General features: G+C 37.7%; 1 protein-coding gene across 5 annotated transcripts in view; it reads right to left on the bottom strand.

Annotated features, from left to right (window-relative positions):
• Positions 1-2,260: 2,260 nt before the first annotated feature.
• Usp3 (ubiquitin specific peptidase 3) overlaps positions 2,261-18,968 on the bottom strand; it is a 109,293-nt gene continuing 92,585 nt past the window's right edge. For all 5 annotated transcript variants that reach the window (XM_047537998.1, XM_047537990.1, XM_047537981.1 and 2 more), the window contains 4 exons: positions 7,903-8,021; positions 7,495-7,608; positions 7,269-7,336; positions 2,261-5,789 (listed from right to left, as the gene is read on the bottom strand). In XM_047537998.1, the coding sequence (XP_047393954.1) occupies positions 5,624-5,789; positions 7,269-7,336; positions 7,495-7,608; positions 7,903-8,021 (467 nt within the window). In that variant the 3' untranslated portion in view covers positions 2,261-5,623. The remainder of the gene's footprint in view (positions 5,790-7,268; positions 7,337-7,494; positions 7,609-7,902; positions 8,022-18,968) is intronic.

Raw genomic sequence — 18,968 nt, forward strand, 5'->3', positions numbered from 1 at the left:
TAGCTGACAATGGTGTTTAGCAGAGTTCTTTTGGCTTTTCCTAAGGCATTTTCATTGGAAGTGGCTGGCCACACCAGCTGTCTGGGCTTGCAGTCTACCCACTGGCAGGGAGGCTTTGAGAGTATTAACTAGTTCTGTAGGACATCAATGTGGGTCTTTTGCTCCACCCTTACCAGGAAAAGGCCTGCTGGATGTCAGAGCTAAGGGTGGTGGTGCTTTCAGAGCTGCAACCAGAATCCATACATCATGCCTCTTTTCTGTTACTTCTGTTCGGTATACTGATGGCTTCCAGGTGAGACTGAGCTGGCTTCAAATCCTACAGCCCTCCTGGAAGAGAGGATTTCTTTATCTTCGCAGATGGCTCTGATTTTACCAAGTTGTTTCATAAAAGATTTAACTGAAGTAGTTTATCTTTCCAAGGCTTTTACTTTCAGCTTTAGTTCATTTGGCTTTACGTTTTTCATGTGTCCTTCTCCTTTTAGCTTGTACTTTCCAAAGTATCAGGATAAATGGGATAGCTCTTAATACAACACTTTGTTAAACACTCACATAATTTAGTCCGTTTGCTGTTGAAGGCAGCCACAGCATCTGCTGTGAGCATTCTTCCCTCTCAAAGAAACCCATGGGTTATCCCCTGCTCTCTCAGGGGATACTACTTGATCCTGTGGTCAAGTAGCCTGGGGATTGCATCCATTAAGTTCTCCCTTCCTAAAGCACCTGAGGTCTCCAATATGGTGGACCTACTTCCTAATACCTCTTCACCCCCAGGCCTGTGGCCCTGCCTTCGTTCCCCTGCTGTGAGTTCCTAGTTTGTTGATGGGTTGGTTTGGAGTGCTGCTGTAGAGGCCACATTCTGCCTGTGCAGTACTGAGGTAAGGATGTTTTCCTCTGCTAGCCTAAGGAACACCATCTCAATGGTCACTTTTGTTTACTCCCCCCATTGAACTGGAATTAGAAGACTTGTTTCTGGATGCGTACAGTGACACCGATGGCCATGCTGTACCTGCTTCTGGAATCGAGGCTGGCATGTGCTAAACAGGCAGCTAAGGAAAGGAGAACACAGCTGACCTAATCAGCATCCCTGCCCCGAGCAGTCTCATCTGGTCCTCCTGAGCCTGTTACCCCAGCATGAGGAGGGGACATGAAGGGCGCCTTCTTTTCTGCTCATATTTAAAGCTCATCATTTGAGTTGTTCAGAATGACAGCCGAAGCCCTTTGGGCAGTGTCTGAGTATGCTGCTCCACTGCAGAGATGACTGTAGTACTACAGGCAGGTTTCTAGAATTATCTCCACATTCCCTCCCACAATCTTCTCAAATCAGCACTTCACACAGGGTTGGCTGGCCCTTGGGACTAAGTGGTCCTTTCAGCTTATTAAAAAACAGCACAGTGAAATCCTGTTACCTGCTGGGTAAGAGCCCCTGGTGGTTCACCATGGCTTCCCAGCTGCACTATTGCAGCCCTGCTGAAAGAGCCAAAGACTGACAGGGAGAATGTGCAGAGCCTTGTCCCTTTTGCTGCTGCTCCAAGTGAATGGCAAGAGGCATCCCAGACCAGGGGATGGGCCCCATGGGGTAAGCATGCCGGCTGAGGGTCTGACACGCAGACAGGTAGCTGATGGCTCTGCCCTTTTGGCCTTGTCTCAGCTCTGCTGTTTGGCACAGCAGTGGCACCTGAATAGCACAGGTGCCAAAAGGAAGTGTGCCTTGTGGAGCATGGAAGCAAGAGTCTGAGCTGTAGGCACCTCTGCCTTCAGTTTTAGAAGACTGACAGAAACAGGCAAATAGGTAAAACAGGAAAGCAACAGGTATGGAGACAGTTGTTCCTGTGTTTGCTGTTTGCAGGAGGCATGGGACAGAGGAAGAGTGTAGGAGCTTGCCATAAGCAGAATATTTAATAGCTGCCATGTATTTTGTCTATTTTACTTTAAAAGATGATCAATAATCTTTTTATCAGAGCCCTAAAACTGGTTCTTCAAGGTAGCTTCTGGCTGTGAGGGAAGGAAAGAAGCTTCATTTCCAGAAGATCAGTAGTCACCAGGAAATGGGGAGGATTTCACTGAGCCAGGTGAATGGGCTCGGACCCCTGACTCTGGCCATTCCCTTGTGGCATTGCCTACTCCATCCTGCCCACATTCAGCAGCAGGTTCAAAGTCCTGGGGCTTCTGAAAGAACTGGTACTTTATGATAGTTAAGGCCCAGAGCTGGAGTCAGCGTATCACTTATGTGACTGAAAGGGGTTCAGAAATAATAGTCAGAAAGAAAGAGAACAGACCTTTAATGATATTTTTCACAGAATAGTTCAGGCTGGTGAAGCAGAAAAGGGATGTGATTACAACTTGAATGAATCAGTCACTTGCACAATTAAACAATCCTCTTGGCATTAGTACACACTAGGTTTTAATGGCAAACACAAACGTCCACAGCACAACCAGCATGTGGAGGCTGTCACGCTCACACCTGAGGAGGTTCTGCATCAGTGATGAAGTGCAGAGACTTGGACCAGAGACAGTGCCACATACTCCTCCTTCCTGGGCCAGGGGCACCATCCTGCGGGCACACCCTGGTCATAAGGGACCCGCACCCTGACTGCGGGCAAAGGCCTTGCAATGAGCCTTTCCAGGCCCCATGTGCAGAGGCTCCTTCAGTAACAGAGGGTCCAGGAGAGAGTTTAGGGGATGATAGAAGTCACAATGGGATAAATATGTACATAAAGATTTATGTACACTAAACCAATGGAGAGGTTTGGCTTTAAGAAATAAATATGTCTCATCCCAGAAACCATGCTGTTGAGTAGGTTCCACAGGCGAGACACACATTTAACACTTAAGCAGGCCCAGCACACTTAACTGGTTTAATTCTATTACATCTGTCATCACTATACACTGAGTAGAATACAGTGGATAAGCAAAGGTTTCTCCACCATGGAGAGAGATTTGTGTTGCCACAAACTGTTTCTATCCCACCTGTGTGGGAGGACTTCTGAGAATTTCCTGTTCCATGGAGCCACATGACATGAGGCCCTGCCTCAGCATAAGCTCTGAGCAAGAAGCCACATGCAGGCTAGAGACAACATGGCGCGGAAAAGCCCTGGAGAGCAAAGAAAGATCTGTTAACAGCAGTGTGATAAGGCTACAGCTACAGAATGAAAATACAGATAGGCACATTTACATCACGGGCATTCAGATGCATAATCCAAATGGATCCAATCGCTTTCCAAGAGTCTTCATGATACCACTCTAAACGTTTCTGCTTAAGTAAAATCAAGGAATAAAAATGCTACAAAAATTCAAAAACGAGATGTGTTCTTCACATAAACCAACAGCACTGCCAGTCTGAAGACCACTTTCTCTAACAAAGTAGTCCAACCTGCTGCTAAGTTCTATTAGTATGAAACGACAGCTCTTCATCAGTATCAATTCTATCAGTTTTTACTGTTCAGTCATCTCAGTGCCCACTCCAAGACTGGAGTCCTAAGTGTGATGTTAGATAATCTAGTTGTCTACCTTCTGAGCCAAAGAGCCTGAACTCATAGCAGAACTGAGCAAGGTCAGAGGAGACTTATTTTTCAGGTTCAGTTATATGTGTTTTAATATACTGATTGACAGATTAGCATAAATCACGTCAAACTCATTTCTGTAGACTAAATGTCATATTTTCAAATAGTTCCACCTAATATAATTTACCACTGTAAACTATTTTAAATACTTCCCTCTTAATTGCCTGCTAGGACTCTGATTCTTAACTGTAGGTTCTAAACATGATGGCAAAGCTTTATTCTTTGGAGTGAAAACTTAGATCAGTGTTGTCCAAGAGAATTCTATGTATTGTGGAATGTCCTAGACCTACATAATCCTAGCCGGGTGTGGGTGTTGAGCACTGGAGATATGACTAGTATGACTGAGGAACTGAGTTTTAGATTTAAATAACCACATGTGGCCATCATATTAGATAACACAAGTTTAGACATAACTGTAATTTGCTCCCTGTCACGTTAAGATATTTATCTAGCAAATGTGTTCTGCTCTGAGAGAACGTGGGATTTATCCAGCTAATTATTAAGATGGAAATGGTACCACATTTGCTCCTACAATTATAAACAACTGACCTAGGAGGAAAGCCATCAGACTTTCTTTTACATTCATACACTTGAAAAAGTCTTGACTACTTTTTCCTTTTAATTAAAAAAAAAAAAAAAAAAAACAGGATTGCCGAAAAGTCTGCTTGATTGACTGAACATGAAATGTATTTTGTCCTTTGTTAAGAGAAAGGAGGAAACAATGACAGGGACAGGAAATGAACATGAAAGCAGCATGCAGTTTAATGCCTGCATGCCTATGCTGGCATTCTTACTCTCCCCAAATAATTTACAAGTAATGCCATCACAAAATTAAAGAGCTGTCTTAGAACCCTTGAGAAACCACAACTGCCTTCTTTAGATGTTCTCTGGGTTCAAATTTCACTTTGAGCTCCATCTAAATAGTGCCTGTACCTATTTTTATGGATAACAGTTTTGAAACATACACTACTGAGTACAAGAATACAAACTATACTTATTCAAAGTGAGAATATTTTCAACTTGCTCTGCTCTCAGCATAGGCCAAGAGACTTAAAACCCAGAGTAGCAATGACTCATCTTCCCACAGTAAAAGCAGACCCCACGATGACACCTGGAGTGTAGGTTATGGCCACCATCAACTCTGGACCATCTCCGCGTCAGATGGTCAAGCAAGAAGAAAGTCTAAAGCAGACATGCAGTTACTCCCAGTGCTACAACTAAAGAGGGATTTAGATGCTGATTCAAAAAGGAAAAAAAAAAGCTATGATTTTCTCAACTGATAACACCTGTACCATGTAGCAGATCACAGAATTTTTTAAATGCTAATGTTCTTATTTGGATTTTTCTGTATTCCTGGCCTGTCTCCACCATGAAAACACAAAACAAAAACTCCAAAAACTGAAAAACCCAGAAAATAGAGTAATTTTTGAATTTGCAGTACAGGTATAAGTGGACCAAAAAATTTTATTTATTTAGTGCTGATAAACAGCAGTCATGAGACACCACCAGCAGCAATTACCTGGTCTACTTAAGGATGCCCTCTCAGTTATCTTTTACAGTCAAAAAGAATGATTACTGAGCAGTCACTGTGAAATCTCGTGGGCCACAAATTCCACACAGACATGATCCTTGATTGGGAGTCAACCTGATCTCCATCCCAGATGTGAAAAGGCAGCAGGCAGTTACGTCACTCTTCACACTCAAGAGCATGCCTTGCTTTCAGCATGTGAGAGTAACAAAAGCGTTGATGTAAATGTGCTCGAAGTGAGAACTGAAAACATTAATATAAAAAAGGCAAACAGAACTAAGTTCTTGAAACTATATATAAAAATTGAATTATTACAACTAAAGCAGCAAATCAAAATGTCTGCTGAGGTTTTCTGGTAGAACAAGAACAACAAAAAATTAGTTGGTGCCCATGTTCAATAAGTCACTACTAATGACACAACTAAACCCAAAACAGGAAATTGAAAAGTGCATAATGAAATTAAATCTTGGATCAAGTATTTATGGAAAATTGGAAATGTTGTCCGGTATAGTTGATGAATAATGATTCAGAGGAGGTATTAAAGTTTATCTGATCCAGCTTTGGCCTGGCGCTCCACATAAAAAAGGATGTAGGCCTTTGCCTTCACTACGGTCTCTTCGTCAGTCAGTGTTACAGTACTGTCATTGAAGTGGAACCAGCGGCCTTCATGAGTTGCATATGCCGTGTAATGTCCAGAACCAACCCTGTAAAGAAAAGGCACAAGATCAAAGAAAAACAAGACTGCAGAAGTCACAAGGACTTGTGCAAACATATGACCATTTGTTATATGTATAATAGATTTTAATAAATCCTGTAATTAAACTTTTGGTTTAAGATAGTTGACTGAGCTCATGTGTTTATTTTCCTTCAAATCTACTGAAAAGATAAGCAATATATTGGTACTGGAAAACAGCAAAGAATACCATCAATTGACCAGAAATTGAGGGTTTTCTAGAACACACAAAGCAGATAGCACTGGATTAATAGGAAAACTAAACAGAATTGTAAAACTTTTAACCTAACAAGTCAAAGCCTACAGAGATATGGAAAACTGAATGCCAGATTTCTTGTCAGAATCTTGGAAAAAACAGCTTAGGAACCAGTCTGCCTCAGTGGAAGCACCTTCCCTGATACTTTGGTTATCAAGGGCTTTTCCCTGTCAGCATGACCCAGCTGTCACACACAGCACCCCAGGGTCAGCCCTCCCCATCAGGAGAGAGACCTACTAGAAAAACCCTTACTGCAAAAGACAAAAACATAAAAGTTATGAACTAATCTTCAATTTGAGTACAGATGAAACTCAAATTGATGACTTGGAAAAAACATGCCATGGTGGTCTTTGGAAACAGAGACAGAAGATACAGCCAAGAAACTAACTATACACTTAATAGGAATTCCAGAAGAGAGAAAAGAGAATGAGGTAGAACATATAAACATGTCTGTGAGGTGAAGACTAAAAGTATCCCTACTAGCTACCAAGCAGGAATGCATCTAATATTTCTTAAGTCCAAAAGTAGATGATCCTACAACTTCCAGAGAAAAAACAGGGATGCCTATAAAGAAGTGAGAATTAGATTTGTACTGGATTTGTCATATGTAACACTAGATGGTGACATCAACAGGTAATGTCTACAAAGTTGTGAGGAAAAGGATTTTAAACATGGGTATTGATTTGCCCAAGTATAGCAATCCATGTTTGAAGGTAAAATAACCATTCTCAAATGACCAAAAATAAGAAGGTATGTACCTCTAATATTAGCTTTCAAGGAAAAAAAAATGTAATTCAAAATTAAAAATGAATCTTTAAGGTACATGACATGGGTAAATTATTTCAAATATTATTCCATTTTCCCCTCATATAAATTTTAATTGGCAAAGAAAATAAATGACTTGGGAGTGAAGATGACTCAGGATACTGTGGATAAAAGATTAGGTGCTCGATTCTGGACTCAAATGAACCTTTCTCCATTTTGCTTTTATGTTCCTTCTCTTACTGCTTCACAACATCCTCTCAGGAACTCTTTTCATATCAAGATCGAAGGAAAGTTCTACTTGACCTATTTTAATGAGTCTGAATTCATTTTTAGGGAGTTCAGAGACAATTAACAAAACTGTGCAAAATTGCAGGTGTTCTTATCCACACCAGTTGTTCCCACCCACAAGCAGAAGACTGACATACTCACCCAGAACCATGGTGCACCACTACAGCAGCAAGGTCATACAGGCAGTTCTCTGGGCCACTGTTCTCGGGCTGTGGAACAAGGGAGAAGGCATCACCAGAACTGGATTAGAAGCAGTGGCCAATGACATCAGAGTCTCTTGCCTCTCTGACTTCTACTCTCTTGGTGTGAAGACTTAATTTTAACATACAGACACCTTTTCACCATGCTAAAAAGGTAATCACCTTACCTCTAGTAAGTAGCATTTCATGTCTAAGCCTCTCAGTGGAAATTCTACGTATGTATCAACTTTGTTTCTTAAATATGCTGTCCAATGAAATCTTTTCAAATGCAAGCATAGCACCTGGATGACAAGAGATAAGGATGAACACTGTGAACCAACACCCAATTTCGCTTCCAATAACTTCCAGCCTAATGTCTCTCAAATAGTATTTGAGGTACCCTATCAGTTTTTCTTCTGATCCTTGCTATTGCTTTCTTCCAGCATACCTTATGCACTCTCAAAAGTTCAGCTTTTATTGAAACCCTGGAGACCAATACAAAACAGTTCACATAGTCTAAAATTATAAGAATTTTTTTCATTAGACAAGCATTTTCCCCTTTGAAATACCATCATAATTTGAAATTCAACACTTACCTTGGGCAGTTTTTGAATCCAAAACTTTTTTGTGGACTTTTGTTTCTTTTTGCATTTATGGCACATATATAACTCTGTCTCATCAAGTTCTTCTAAGTCAGTAAAACTGCGAAGACAATCTAAAACCAAATTGATTTTGGCAGCATTAAAACAAGATGACTTTTATAGAGACAGTGCAGTGTAGGGGGGGAAAGTGTGAATTTGAAGTTAAATGAATCACATTTAAAGCTCAGCTGTATCAGCTCTGTGACCTTAGAAAAGTTAGCCTTCCTCAGGTGCAAAGCGGAAACAAAAAATGATATCTACTTTGAAAAGCTATGTGAAGACAAGAAGTAACATGTGTAAAGCACCTGGCATCATGCCTGACATCTGGAGATGATCAATCAATGAAAAATGATGTTGGTTTTACTACAATAAACAAAAGAATTAGTCTTGAAATTCTAGTTAAAAAAAAAAAAAAAACTCATTCCTGATTAAATCAAAGTTTCAGTAGCAATTTCTCTCAATACATGACCTTACAGAGGACACAAAGCCCCAAACTTATAAAAAAGAAAGTAAAATTTAGATCAAACATTTCAAAGTAAACAGATCACAGAAAGTTAATCTCCAATCTCCAATGAAACTTTTGTCTAGACTCTACTCTCAAGTCCCCTACATAAATCACAGCTATTTTTTTTTACAAAAAGTTTTAATTGTTTAATCTGGGGTTTGGTAAACTGTGGTTCTGAGCCAAATCTAGCCAGCCACCTGGTTTTGTAAATTATTTCTGTTGGAACACAGCCACACCCATTTGCTTACAAATGGCCTTTTATACTACAATAGCAGAATTCAGCTGCTGGGCAAATAGACTTTATAGGCTGCAAAACCTAACATAGTTTTTCTTTGCTTTTTTACAGAAAGTTTGTCAACTCCTGCAACCAATCATATTCAGAAGTCTATATAAAATGTATGTTGTTATTCCACAGAAAAAATACTGTACCCACTGCTCAGGGCAAGAGATGGATTCGCTCCAACACCTGAGAAGCCATGGTCTATGTGCACATCTGCTAGAGTTGTGCAGTGGGCAATGTCACTTTCCTCCCCCAGAAGTAGCCATATCCTCTAGTGTTAATAATTTCTTTGCTTATTCTTTTAGACTTCAAATATGCATTTATGTATCTTTAAACAATGTATTAGTTTGATAAGATGGGTAAGCCGTGGAAGCAAAGACAAGATTGTCTCTGACTCTTGAGTTTCCAGGTCACAGTCAGCCTCAGCTTTCCTCAAGAGAGTATAAGAAAAAGTTTCTATGGGGAAGTTAGTGGGAGTAAGGTTTAATAGGGCTTAGGTGTGGCCTGGTATTAGAGAGGCAAGTGCAGGGTGAAGGGCCCATGCATTCTTGAATAAGCCTTTGCTTCCTGATTCTAGTGCCTGGAAGGTACATCCTATCTCTGCCTTCCCCTCCCCTCAATTTTCATTTCTTTCCTTGGATCTTTTTAAACCTCCCCTTCTTCAATTTTGCCCTCAGAGTCCATGAATACAGCTTCATCAAGAATGGTTCCTGGGAAAGGTATATTGTTTCAACATTGTACTCCTGAAGCAAATCTCAAGACACTAAACCAAACTTGCACACATAGTGATGCCATTTTCAGGGGCCTCCAAGTTCCATGTCTCTAGCTATAAAGATCATTGACTATCCTGTGGACTGGCTGGCACTACAAATCCCTTTAGCTGGCCACTGTGGTGCCTATAAGCTGTGAAGCTGAAATCATGGGAGCTTTTATAAGCAAGTATTTGTTGCATCATGTAAAAAGCTGTGGTCTGGGCGGGGATGTAAGATGTGCAAAGAAAACTACTGTCAAAAGAATGAAAAGACAGGATATAATGTCAACACACAACAATCAGCTGCATTTCTGTATATTAACAATGAACAAGCCAAAAAGAAAATTAAGACAATTCCATTTACAATTTCATCAAAAAAAAAAAAAAATTCTCAGGAACACATTTAACCCAAGGCAACAAAAGACTTGTACCTGAAAACTATAAAACATCACTAAGAGAAATTTAAAAACATAAATAATGAAAAGACACTCTGTTCATGGGTTCAATATCCTGTCATTAGCAGGGGGTTACTAAAGAGTTAGTAGAAGGTACTATCAGTTTCCTTTGGTAATTATTTAGAATCTCCAAGAACCTAATAACTCTTTTATTTTTAATACTTTTTCTTTAGTTGTCGATGAATCATTTTATTTTATTTATATGTGGTGTGAAGCCCTACCTTCCAGACATACCAAGGTTAAGGAATTTTTAAAAAGTATTATTTGAAAGTTGTTTTATAAAAAGTAAGCAGTTGGAACTTTAGAATGATTATGCAGTTTTATTTTTTGTTTTTTTAACTCATAGAAAGCATTACAAATTAATACTCAGTTTCTAGGAATGCTGAAGAACCTTTTTGAAACCCACAGTGGAGATGACTACAGTAGTGGGGGTGAGTCTCTACTAATCAACTAGGGGATACAGTGCAATAGCCTCATTACCAAAACTCCCTCGGAGGCTCCCCTCTAGCACACTGGTCCCTGATATTAGCCTGCTGCTACTGTCACAATGAGGATTGCCCTCCACCCCGCTATGGAACTGCAGCAGTAAGTGTAGAGCTCCTGAACCTGTTGAGCAGTAGGGAAAGGTGTGGGAACGGGGCTTCTTAAGGGGGGAAAAAACCAAAACCCAAACTAATGAACAATGAGAACAAGAATTTCTAGCATTATCACTATTTTCTTCTAAATAACTCACCCCCCACCTTTACCCTCGGTATAATTTGTCTCAGACTTGCCAGAGAAGTTAAAGTCAGAATTGTTTCATAACCATAACAATAGATCCAGTGGCAGTTGCAACTATACACAGCAGATGGGAGGCAGTGTTGCTCAGTGGTAAAGCTCATGAGTTCCAGAGTAGGCCTGCCTGGATTTCAATTCTGGCATAAGCTCTGCCAGCTGTTTTACTACTGAAACACTTTTTTATTGCTAAAAATTGGAAACAATTTAAGGTACTAATTTAATAAATTTTACTATGTATTAAAGAAAGATAAAGGTGATAATAGCTGTGCCATAGCAAAAATGTACCTACAAAATATCATTAACACTATGTATGGAAGTAAATATGTACAGTGATTTCATTTATGTAAACTAAACATTTATATGTGCATTAAAATTATTAAACAGCATGTTATCTCAGGGAAGTGGGATTCAAGAGGAAATGGAACTGTCACCTATTTTTTCATTTTTTAGACCTATTTATTTCATAATATTTGAGGGGAGTAAAACAAAATGTACTAACTTATGCACACTTCCTAACTATGCTTTGCTAAATTAAATTTATGTAGTACATAAAGGTGATCTAATAACTTTAACAAACCAGTTTTACTGTAGTTGCTATTTGAATAGTTTATATTATGTGGAAGACTGCCAGTTGTAAAAATATGCCCTGAGAGAATCTTAGGAGTTTCAAAACTGATGTATATTTTTCCTCTCATGAAATGCAATAAAGTATAAGCAGCTTCCTCAGAGTCTTAATTAAGACACTAACATATACTATTTTGCTAAGAGAAGAAAAGAAAAAATGTTGATGGCATAATAGAAAAATATGAACTGTGCACATTTATAGTCTACCACTTTCACTAAAAGATAATATCTATCCTTTTCACCCATTTATTACTTATGTTTTCTTGAATAAGATTAATATTTTTTCTGATGTTATAATGACTATTTGCATTTTTCTCTTATTTATATATTTTGCTTCAGCACAACACAGATAACTTTTGACAGATAATCCTTATCAAGTGAGCATTTCTAATTCTCCCTTAATACAAGATTTATCTTGTTCTCTTAATCAGTGATGAATCTGAAATTTTGTCAAAGCCCATTTGTGCATATTAATTGTCTTCTGTGACACTTTTAGTATACTACTGAATACTGTTTGCTAATACTTTTAGAATTCTTTGATCTATAACATAAAAAAGAGTAAAGTATATTTTTTCCTTTTGAATGGAATCTTTGTCAGGTTTTTACAACTAGGGTTATTTTAGCCTTTCATATTATGCATACTTTCTGTTAATAACTTCAAATCCCAGGGTTCTCTCAACCAAGTATAACAATTAAAGATTCAAAAGGCACACATGACGTCCTTGCCAAGTGAACTTGAAGTATGTAGGTGACTTACAAGTAATCAATTACACATCTCCATCTCCAGTTAACTAAGAAATGTTTATCAATCATCCACACTGAATGTCCAAGAAAAGAAGTGCTCTTATTGACAAGAGTGGTAACAAAAAGAATGAGGAATTGCCAGATCCTGTCATCTACCTGTTTAAGCTGACAGTAAGCTCATTAGCAAAATAAAAATCAAGTCTGATAACTGAAAGGAAAAGCTTAGTTGAGAATATAGGAAACATGTTTCTGACCAAATTGTAATCTTCTCAGGATGGTCTGAGTCCCCTGAAGTTTCTAACACTAATCATGGAGTCTACACAGAGAAAAATACTACCTAGGATGCAAGGCAAATGCCACTGCCACTTTTCTTGTTTATAGTACCAATCAACTACACAAGCTGTCACATACTCTCTTCCCTGAATGGTCTTCAGGAAGGAAACAACTGCTCAGTATGAAATATTCTGGGATAATGCATAGCTGAGATACAGAAAGCAATAAGAATCATATATACTCAGAACACCACAATGCAGAAGTAAGGGAGAAGCCTGAATATATTAGGTCTCTGGGTCTTCTAACCAAAGAACATTTGGATTAACTAAGGTTCTGCTACTTATATTAAAAAGTATTATTTAGATACACATTCCTATATTTATGTTGAACATATTTTTAACTAATGTTAAAATTATTTAAAAAGTCATAATCCAATTTTGATTTTATAGTCTGAGTCTAATTCCTTTAATTCTCATTGATTTCCACTATAAATGACCAGGTATTTGTTTTATGATTAAGTTAGCATGTATTCATATAAAAGAGAAAGTGATATGACATTCAATATCAAATATCATTTGATACTATGATAATATCTTAATCTAAGTAGGCCAAAAATCAGTTTTGGAGAAACATACTGTAGCCATATATTTTGTGAGGAGATGGAATAGATGAGACTTCCTTAAATTTTTCTTTCCTCTTGTTAAGACAATCAACACTAGTTGGATAGGAGGCAGTGAAATGAAAAAAAAAAATCTGCAAAATGTTTTAATATAGAGTTGCTCTTACCCCTTACAGTGGTTTAGCATCTAGGAGAGTTACCCTGAGAGATTATGCCTGAGCAAGTGCCACATCAAGACTTCTGCTGCAGGGCTGGGGAGATAGCTCAGTTGGTAGAGGCCCTGGGTTCAATCCCCAGCACCGCAAAAAAAAAAAAAAAAAAGACTTCTGCTGCTTCTCTTTAAACAAGCCAAATGCTTATCAATACTCATATACCAATGATAAAAGAAAGCCTACCCTTTCGCCAACAGAAAGTTGTGTTTCCACTAGGATAATCTGACTCTAGAGAGGTACTAAGAGAACTTTCTATAATAAAGGAAATGTTGTGTATCTGCACTATCCAAGACAGTAGCCACTACCCACATGTGGTTACTGTGCATTTAAAATATAGCTAGTGTGACTAAGCAATTTAATTTTTCACTTTAATTTAAATTTTGACAGCCACATGTAACTCATGGTTACCAATGGAAAGTGCAATTTGCTTCTTTAAAAAGATGTGTGCACACACATCTTTTAAAAATTTCTTCATTTTTAAAAAATGAGTAATATTTCATTGTGTATATACATATATATGTATATATGTGTATATATATATATATATACACACCACATTTTCTTTATCCATTTGTCACACTGAGGGGCATCTGGGTTGATCCCATATTTTAACCATTGTGAACAGTGCTGCAATAAAAATGAGAGTGCACATATCTTTTAATTTCATTTCCTTTGGATTATATACCAAATAGTGGGATTGCTAGATCATACGGTAGTTCTATTTTTAATTTTTCAAGGCATCTCTATACCATTTACAATAATGGTCAAACTATTTACATTCCTACCAACAGTATATAAATTCCCCTTTTCAGTGTCACCAGCATTTGCTAATTTTTGTCTTTTTGATGACAGCAGTTCTAACTGGGATGAGATAGTATCTCATTGTGATTTTGATTTGCATTTGATGATTAGTGAGATTAGGCATTTTTTTCATATACTTATTTCTTATATGTCTTCTTTTTGAGAAGCATCTATTTAGATCTTTAGCCCATTTTTAAATTGGATTAATTGTACTTTTGGTGTTCAGTTTTTTTAGTTCCTTATACATTTTGATATTAATCACCTGTCAGATTGTCAGGGACAGATACAAGTGGTGGGAACATGAGGTTAAGGGAATAATTCTATAAAATGGTCTGACTGTGCTGACCCCCACATGATTTCTTTTCCATGGAGCAATTTACCTGCAGCCATACCTGGCTTAAGTGGACAGGCTAGGTCACAGTCCTCAACAAGCTTATCTACAGGAGAAATGCAGGCCTAAAGTAATGTTGATAAGAGGAGCCTAAGTTACCCTGAAGGGGGAGATTTTGTGACCTTTGTCATAGACCAGATCCCAAAAGTTAAGGACATAAGACTAATTCTTCCTAACCATAAAATCTGTAAGAATTTATAAAATCTGTAAGAATTTATGGTTAAGAATCCAATTAGAACTGGTCAGCATGGGCCAAGGTGACCTAGAGTTGTCATGGCAGTGAGGACTTGAAAGTCTGATGTCATCCAGCTGTAAGTCAAAAGTCAAGAGGTGGACCTGGGTGGAACTTTCTGGAAACTTCTCTAGGATACCCAATAAAACTAGAGTGTAGGAGAGGCACACAGTCTCTTTCCTCTCTGCGAGGACCCCTTACCCCTTTTCCTTTTCCTATCCCTTCTCATACATTCAAGCCTGTTACTCTGAGCAATATGTCTGAACTCTTTCTGCCTTGATTGCAAGAATCAGGACTGCTGGAGGAAAGGGGTGTCTTCACAATACCTCAGTCTCCTGAAAGGCCCCAGCTCTGTAACAAGATGACTAATTTGTAAATATTTTCTCCCACTCTGTATGTTGTCTTCACTCTTTGATTATTCCTCTGCTGTGCAGAAATTTCTTAGTTTGATATAATCCCATTTGTCTATTTTTGTTGCCTGTGCCTTTGAGGTCTTATCTAAAAACTCACTGCCTCCACCAAAGTCCTGTAGCATTTCCACTGTTTTCTTGAATATCAGATTTTACATTTAGATCTTTGGCCCATTTTGAGTTGACATTTGTGTATGATAAAAGGAAGGGATCTAGTTTTACTCTTCAGCATAGGTATGAAGAGTAGCACCATTTATTAAAGAGAATTCCTAAGTTCTTCACACATTTGTCAAAAGTCATCTGGCTGTAGGGAATGTAGATTAACTTCTGGGATGTCTATCCTGTTCCATTGGTCTATGTGTCTGTTTTTATACCAGTACCATGCTATTTTAGTTACTACAGCTTTGTAATACATCTTGAAATTGGCTATTGCAATGCCTTCAGCTTATTTCTCTTTGTTCAGGACTGCCTTGGCTATTGGGGTCTTTTGTGCTTCCATGTGAATTTTAGTATTTTTTTCTTCTAGTTCTAAAAAAGAAAGTCATTGGTATTTTGGTGGGAGTTGCATTGAATCTGTAGATTGCTTTGAGTAGTATGGACATTTTAACAATGTTATTCCAATCCATGAATGTGGGAGGTCTTTCCAACTTTTAGTGTCTTCTTCAATTCCTTTTTTCAGTGTTTTGTAATTTTCAATGTAGACATTCATCACATCCTTAAATAAGTTTATTCTTTGGTATTCTGTGTGTGTAAGTATGTGTCTATGATGAATAGGATTGCTTTGATTTCTTTTTCAGCATTTTTTATTGGTGTATAGAAAATTTACTAAATTTATTATTATTATGGTACTGGGGTTTGAATCCAGCAACACTTTACCACTGAGCTACATTCCCAGCCCTTTTTATTTTTTATTTTAAGATAGGATCTCACTTACCCAACCTGGCCTCAAACTTTTTATCCTCCTGCTTCAACCACACCTGAGTCACTGGGAATACAGGTGTGTGTCACAGCACATGGCTAAGCTACTGATTTCTGTATATTGATTTTTTATCCTGCTACTTAACTGAATTTTTAAATCAATTCTAAAAGTCTATGGTGGAATCTTCAGGTTTTTCTATATGTAGGATCATATCTGCAAGCAGGGATAATTTGAATTCTTTCCTATTTGTATACCTTTTATTTCCTTCTCTTGCCTAATTGCTCTGAAATTTTTAGTACTAAATAAGGATTGTGAAAGTAGACACCTGGTCTTGTTCCAGATCTCAGAGGAAATGCTTTCAGTTTTTCCCCATTCAATATGATGTTGGCTTGTAGGTTTGTCCTATGTAGACTTTTAACGTGTTGAGGAATATCCTTCTATATTCAGGGGTTTTGTCATGCAGGGATGCCAAATTTTATCAAATGCTTTTTCTGTACCTATTGAGATGATCATGTGATTTTTAGCCTTCATTCTATTTATATGTATGTTTATTGATATGTTGAACCAGCCTTGCATCCCTGCAACAAAACCAACTTGATCATGGCATTTTACCTTTTGATGTGCCAGTAAATTTAATTTACAAGTTTTTGTTGAGGAGTTTTCATCTGTGTTCATGAGGGATACTAGTTTACAGTGTTTAGGTGGTTGAGTCCTTGTCAGGTTTTGGTATCAGTGTAATGCTCACCTCATAGAATGATCTGAAAGGCTTCCCTCCCTTTCAATTCTATGGAATAGTTTGAGACGCATTAGTGCTCGTCTTTTGTTAAAAGGTTGCTAAAGTTCAGCAGTGAGACTATCCAGTCCTGGGTTTTCTTTCTTTTTATTACTGATTCAATGTCATTACTTGGTACTGGTCTACACAGGTTTTTAATATCCTCTTGGTTCAGTTTTGGTTAGGTCAAACATGTCCAGACTATTTTGTCTACTACTTCTAGATTTTCAAATTTGTTAGCACATAATTTTCCAAAATAATCCCTAAATGATCTTTTGAATTTCTGTAGAATTTATTGGAATGCCTCCTTTTCCATCTCTTATTGGGGTGTTCTCTCTCCCTTCTAGTCTAGATAAAGTTTTGTCTATTTTATTTTTTCACAAGATCAACTGTTGGCTGGGTACAGTGGCGCACGCCTGTAATCCCAGTGGTTCAGGAGGCTGAGGCAGGAGGATCACAAGTTCTAAGTCAGCCTCAGCAACTTAATGAGGCCCTAAGCAACTCAGTGAGATCCAGTCTCTAAATAAAGTATAAAAGGGATAAGGATGTGGCTCAGTGCACTGGGTTCAATTTCCAATACAAAAAAAAAAAAAAATCAACTTTGTTTCATTGACCCTTGTAGTCTTCTTTAGACTCTTATTTATTTCTATTTCTGCTCTGATCTTTAAAAAAAATTTTTTTTTAGTTTTTGATGAACCTTTATTTTATTTATTTATATGCAGTGCTGAGAATCGAACCCAGTGCCTCACACATGCTAGGCAAGCACTCTACCACTGAGCTACAACTCCAGCCCTTCTGCTCTGATCTTTCTTTCTTTCCTTCTGCCAATTTGGATATGGTTTGTTTTTGTCTTTTCAAGACATTGGAATACATCATTAGTTTGTTTTTAAATCTATTTTTAAATCTATTTTTTTTAATATAGGTATTCATTGCTGTAAACTTCCCTCTTTGCACTGCTTTTGCTATATCCCACAGGTTTTGGTATATTGTGTTTCCATTTTCACTTGTTTCAAGGAATTTAAATTTTTTCCTTGTAACTTCCTCAATGACCCACTGTTCATTAAAAAGTATATTGTTCAATCTCCATGAATTTGCATAACTTCTAAAGTTTCTCTTGCTATTGACCTAGTTTCATTCTAGTGTGACCCAAAAAAGATACAGGGACTGATTTCAATTTTTTGAATTTGTTAAGACTTGTTTTGTGACTACTCCATGGTCTATTTCAGAGAAAGTTCTCTGTGCTGCTGAAAAGAATATGTGTTCTGCAGCTGTTGGATGGAATGTTCTGTAAGTGTAAGTCCATTTTATCTATGGTGTAGTTTAACTCTGACGTTTGTTGATTGTTTTGTCTGGATGCTCTATCCACTGGTGAAGAGTAGGGTAATGAAATCCCCAACTATTATTATATTGGAGCCTAACTCTCCCTTTAGATCTAACAGTGTTTGTTTTATAAAATCATGTTCTCCATTATTAGATGCATATAGATTTTATTTATTATTTTATTTTATTTAATATTATATTATATTTTTATTTTTTTGGCAGTGCTGGGGATTGAACCCAGGGCCTTGTGATTGCAAGGCAGCACTCTACCAACTGAGCTATATCCCCAGACCAGGCATATAAATTTTTAATCATTTTATCTTCTTGATCGCTATATAGTAACCTTTTTTCTTGCTATTGTCGTAAAGTCTATTTGCCAGATAGAAGTATGGCTCCTCCTACTTATTTTCAAATTCAGTCTGCTTGGAATATCATTTTTCTTCCTTTCATTTTCAGTTCTGTGTGTCCTTACTGGTGAGATGAGTTTTTTATAGGCAGCAAATTGTCAGGTTTTGTTTTTTAATCCATTCAGACAGTCTGTGTCTTTTAGTTGGAGAATTAAGACCATTTACTTTCAGAGTTATTATAAAAGGTATGGACTTGTGCCTTATAATTGTGCCAATTTTCTTCGAGTTGTTTTGAATATTCTTTGATTCTTCCCCTCTCATTCATCTTTGGGTTTGATGGCTTATTGTATTGATGACATTTGATGTTTTTTTCTCATTTGTGTACCTTGTAGTATGATTTATACTTTCACATGCTGTCTTGGTGGTAGTTATCTTTCACTCCTTAGGCATCTTTCGTAAGGCTGGTCTGGTGATCAAGAACTATTTGTTTTTGCTTATCTTGGAAGGTTATTATTTCTGCTTTGATTCTGAATAGCTTTGCTGGGTAATCATGATTGGCAGTTAATTCTATCAGGACTTGAAATACATT

The sequence above is a fragment of the Sciurus carolinensis genome, chromosome 2, assembly GCF_902686445.1.
Source record: "Sciurus carolinensis chromosome 2, mSciCar1.2, whole genome shotgun sequence".
Taxonomy (NCBI): domain Eukaryota; kingdom Metazoa; phylum Chordata; class Mammalia; order Rodentia; family Sciuridae; genus Sciurus; species Sciurus carolinensis.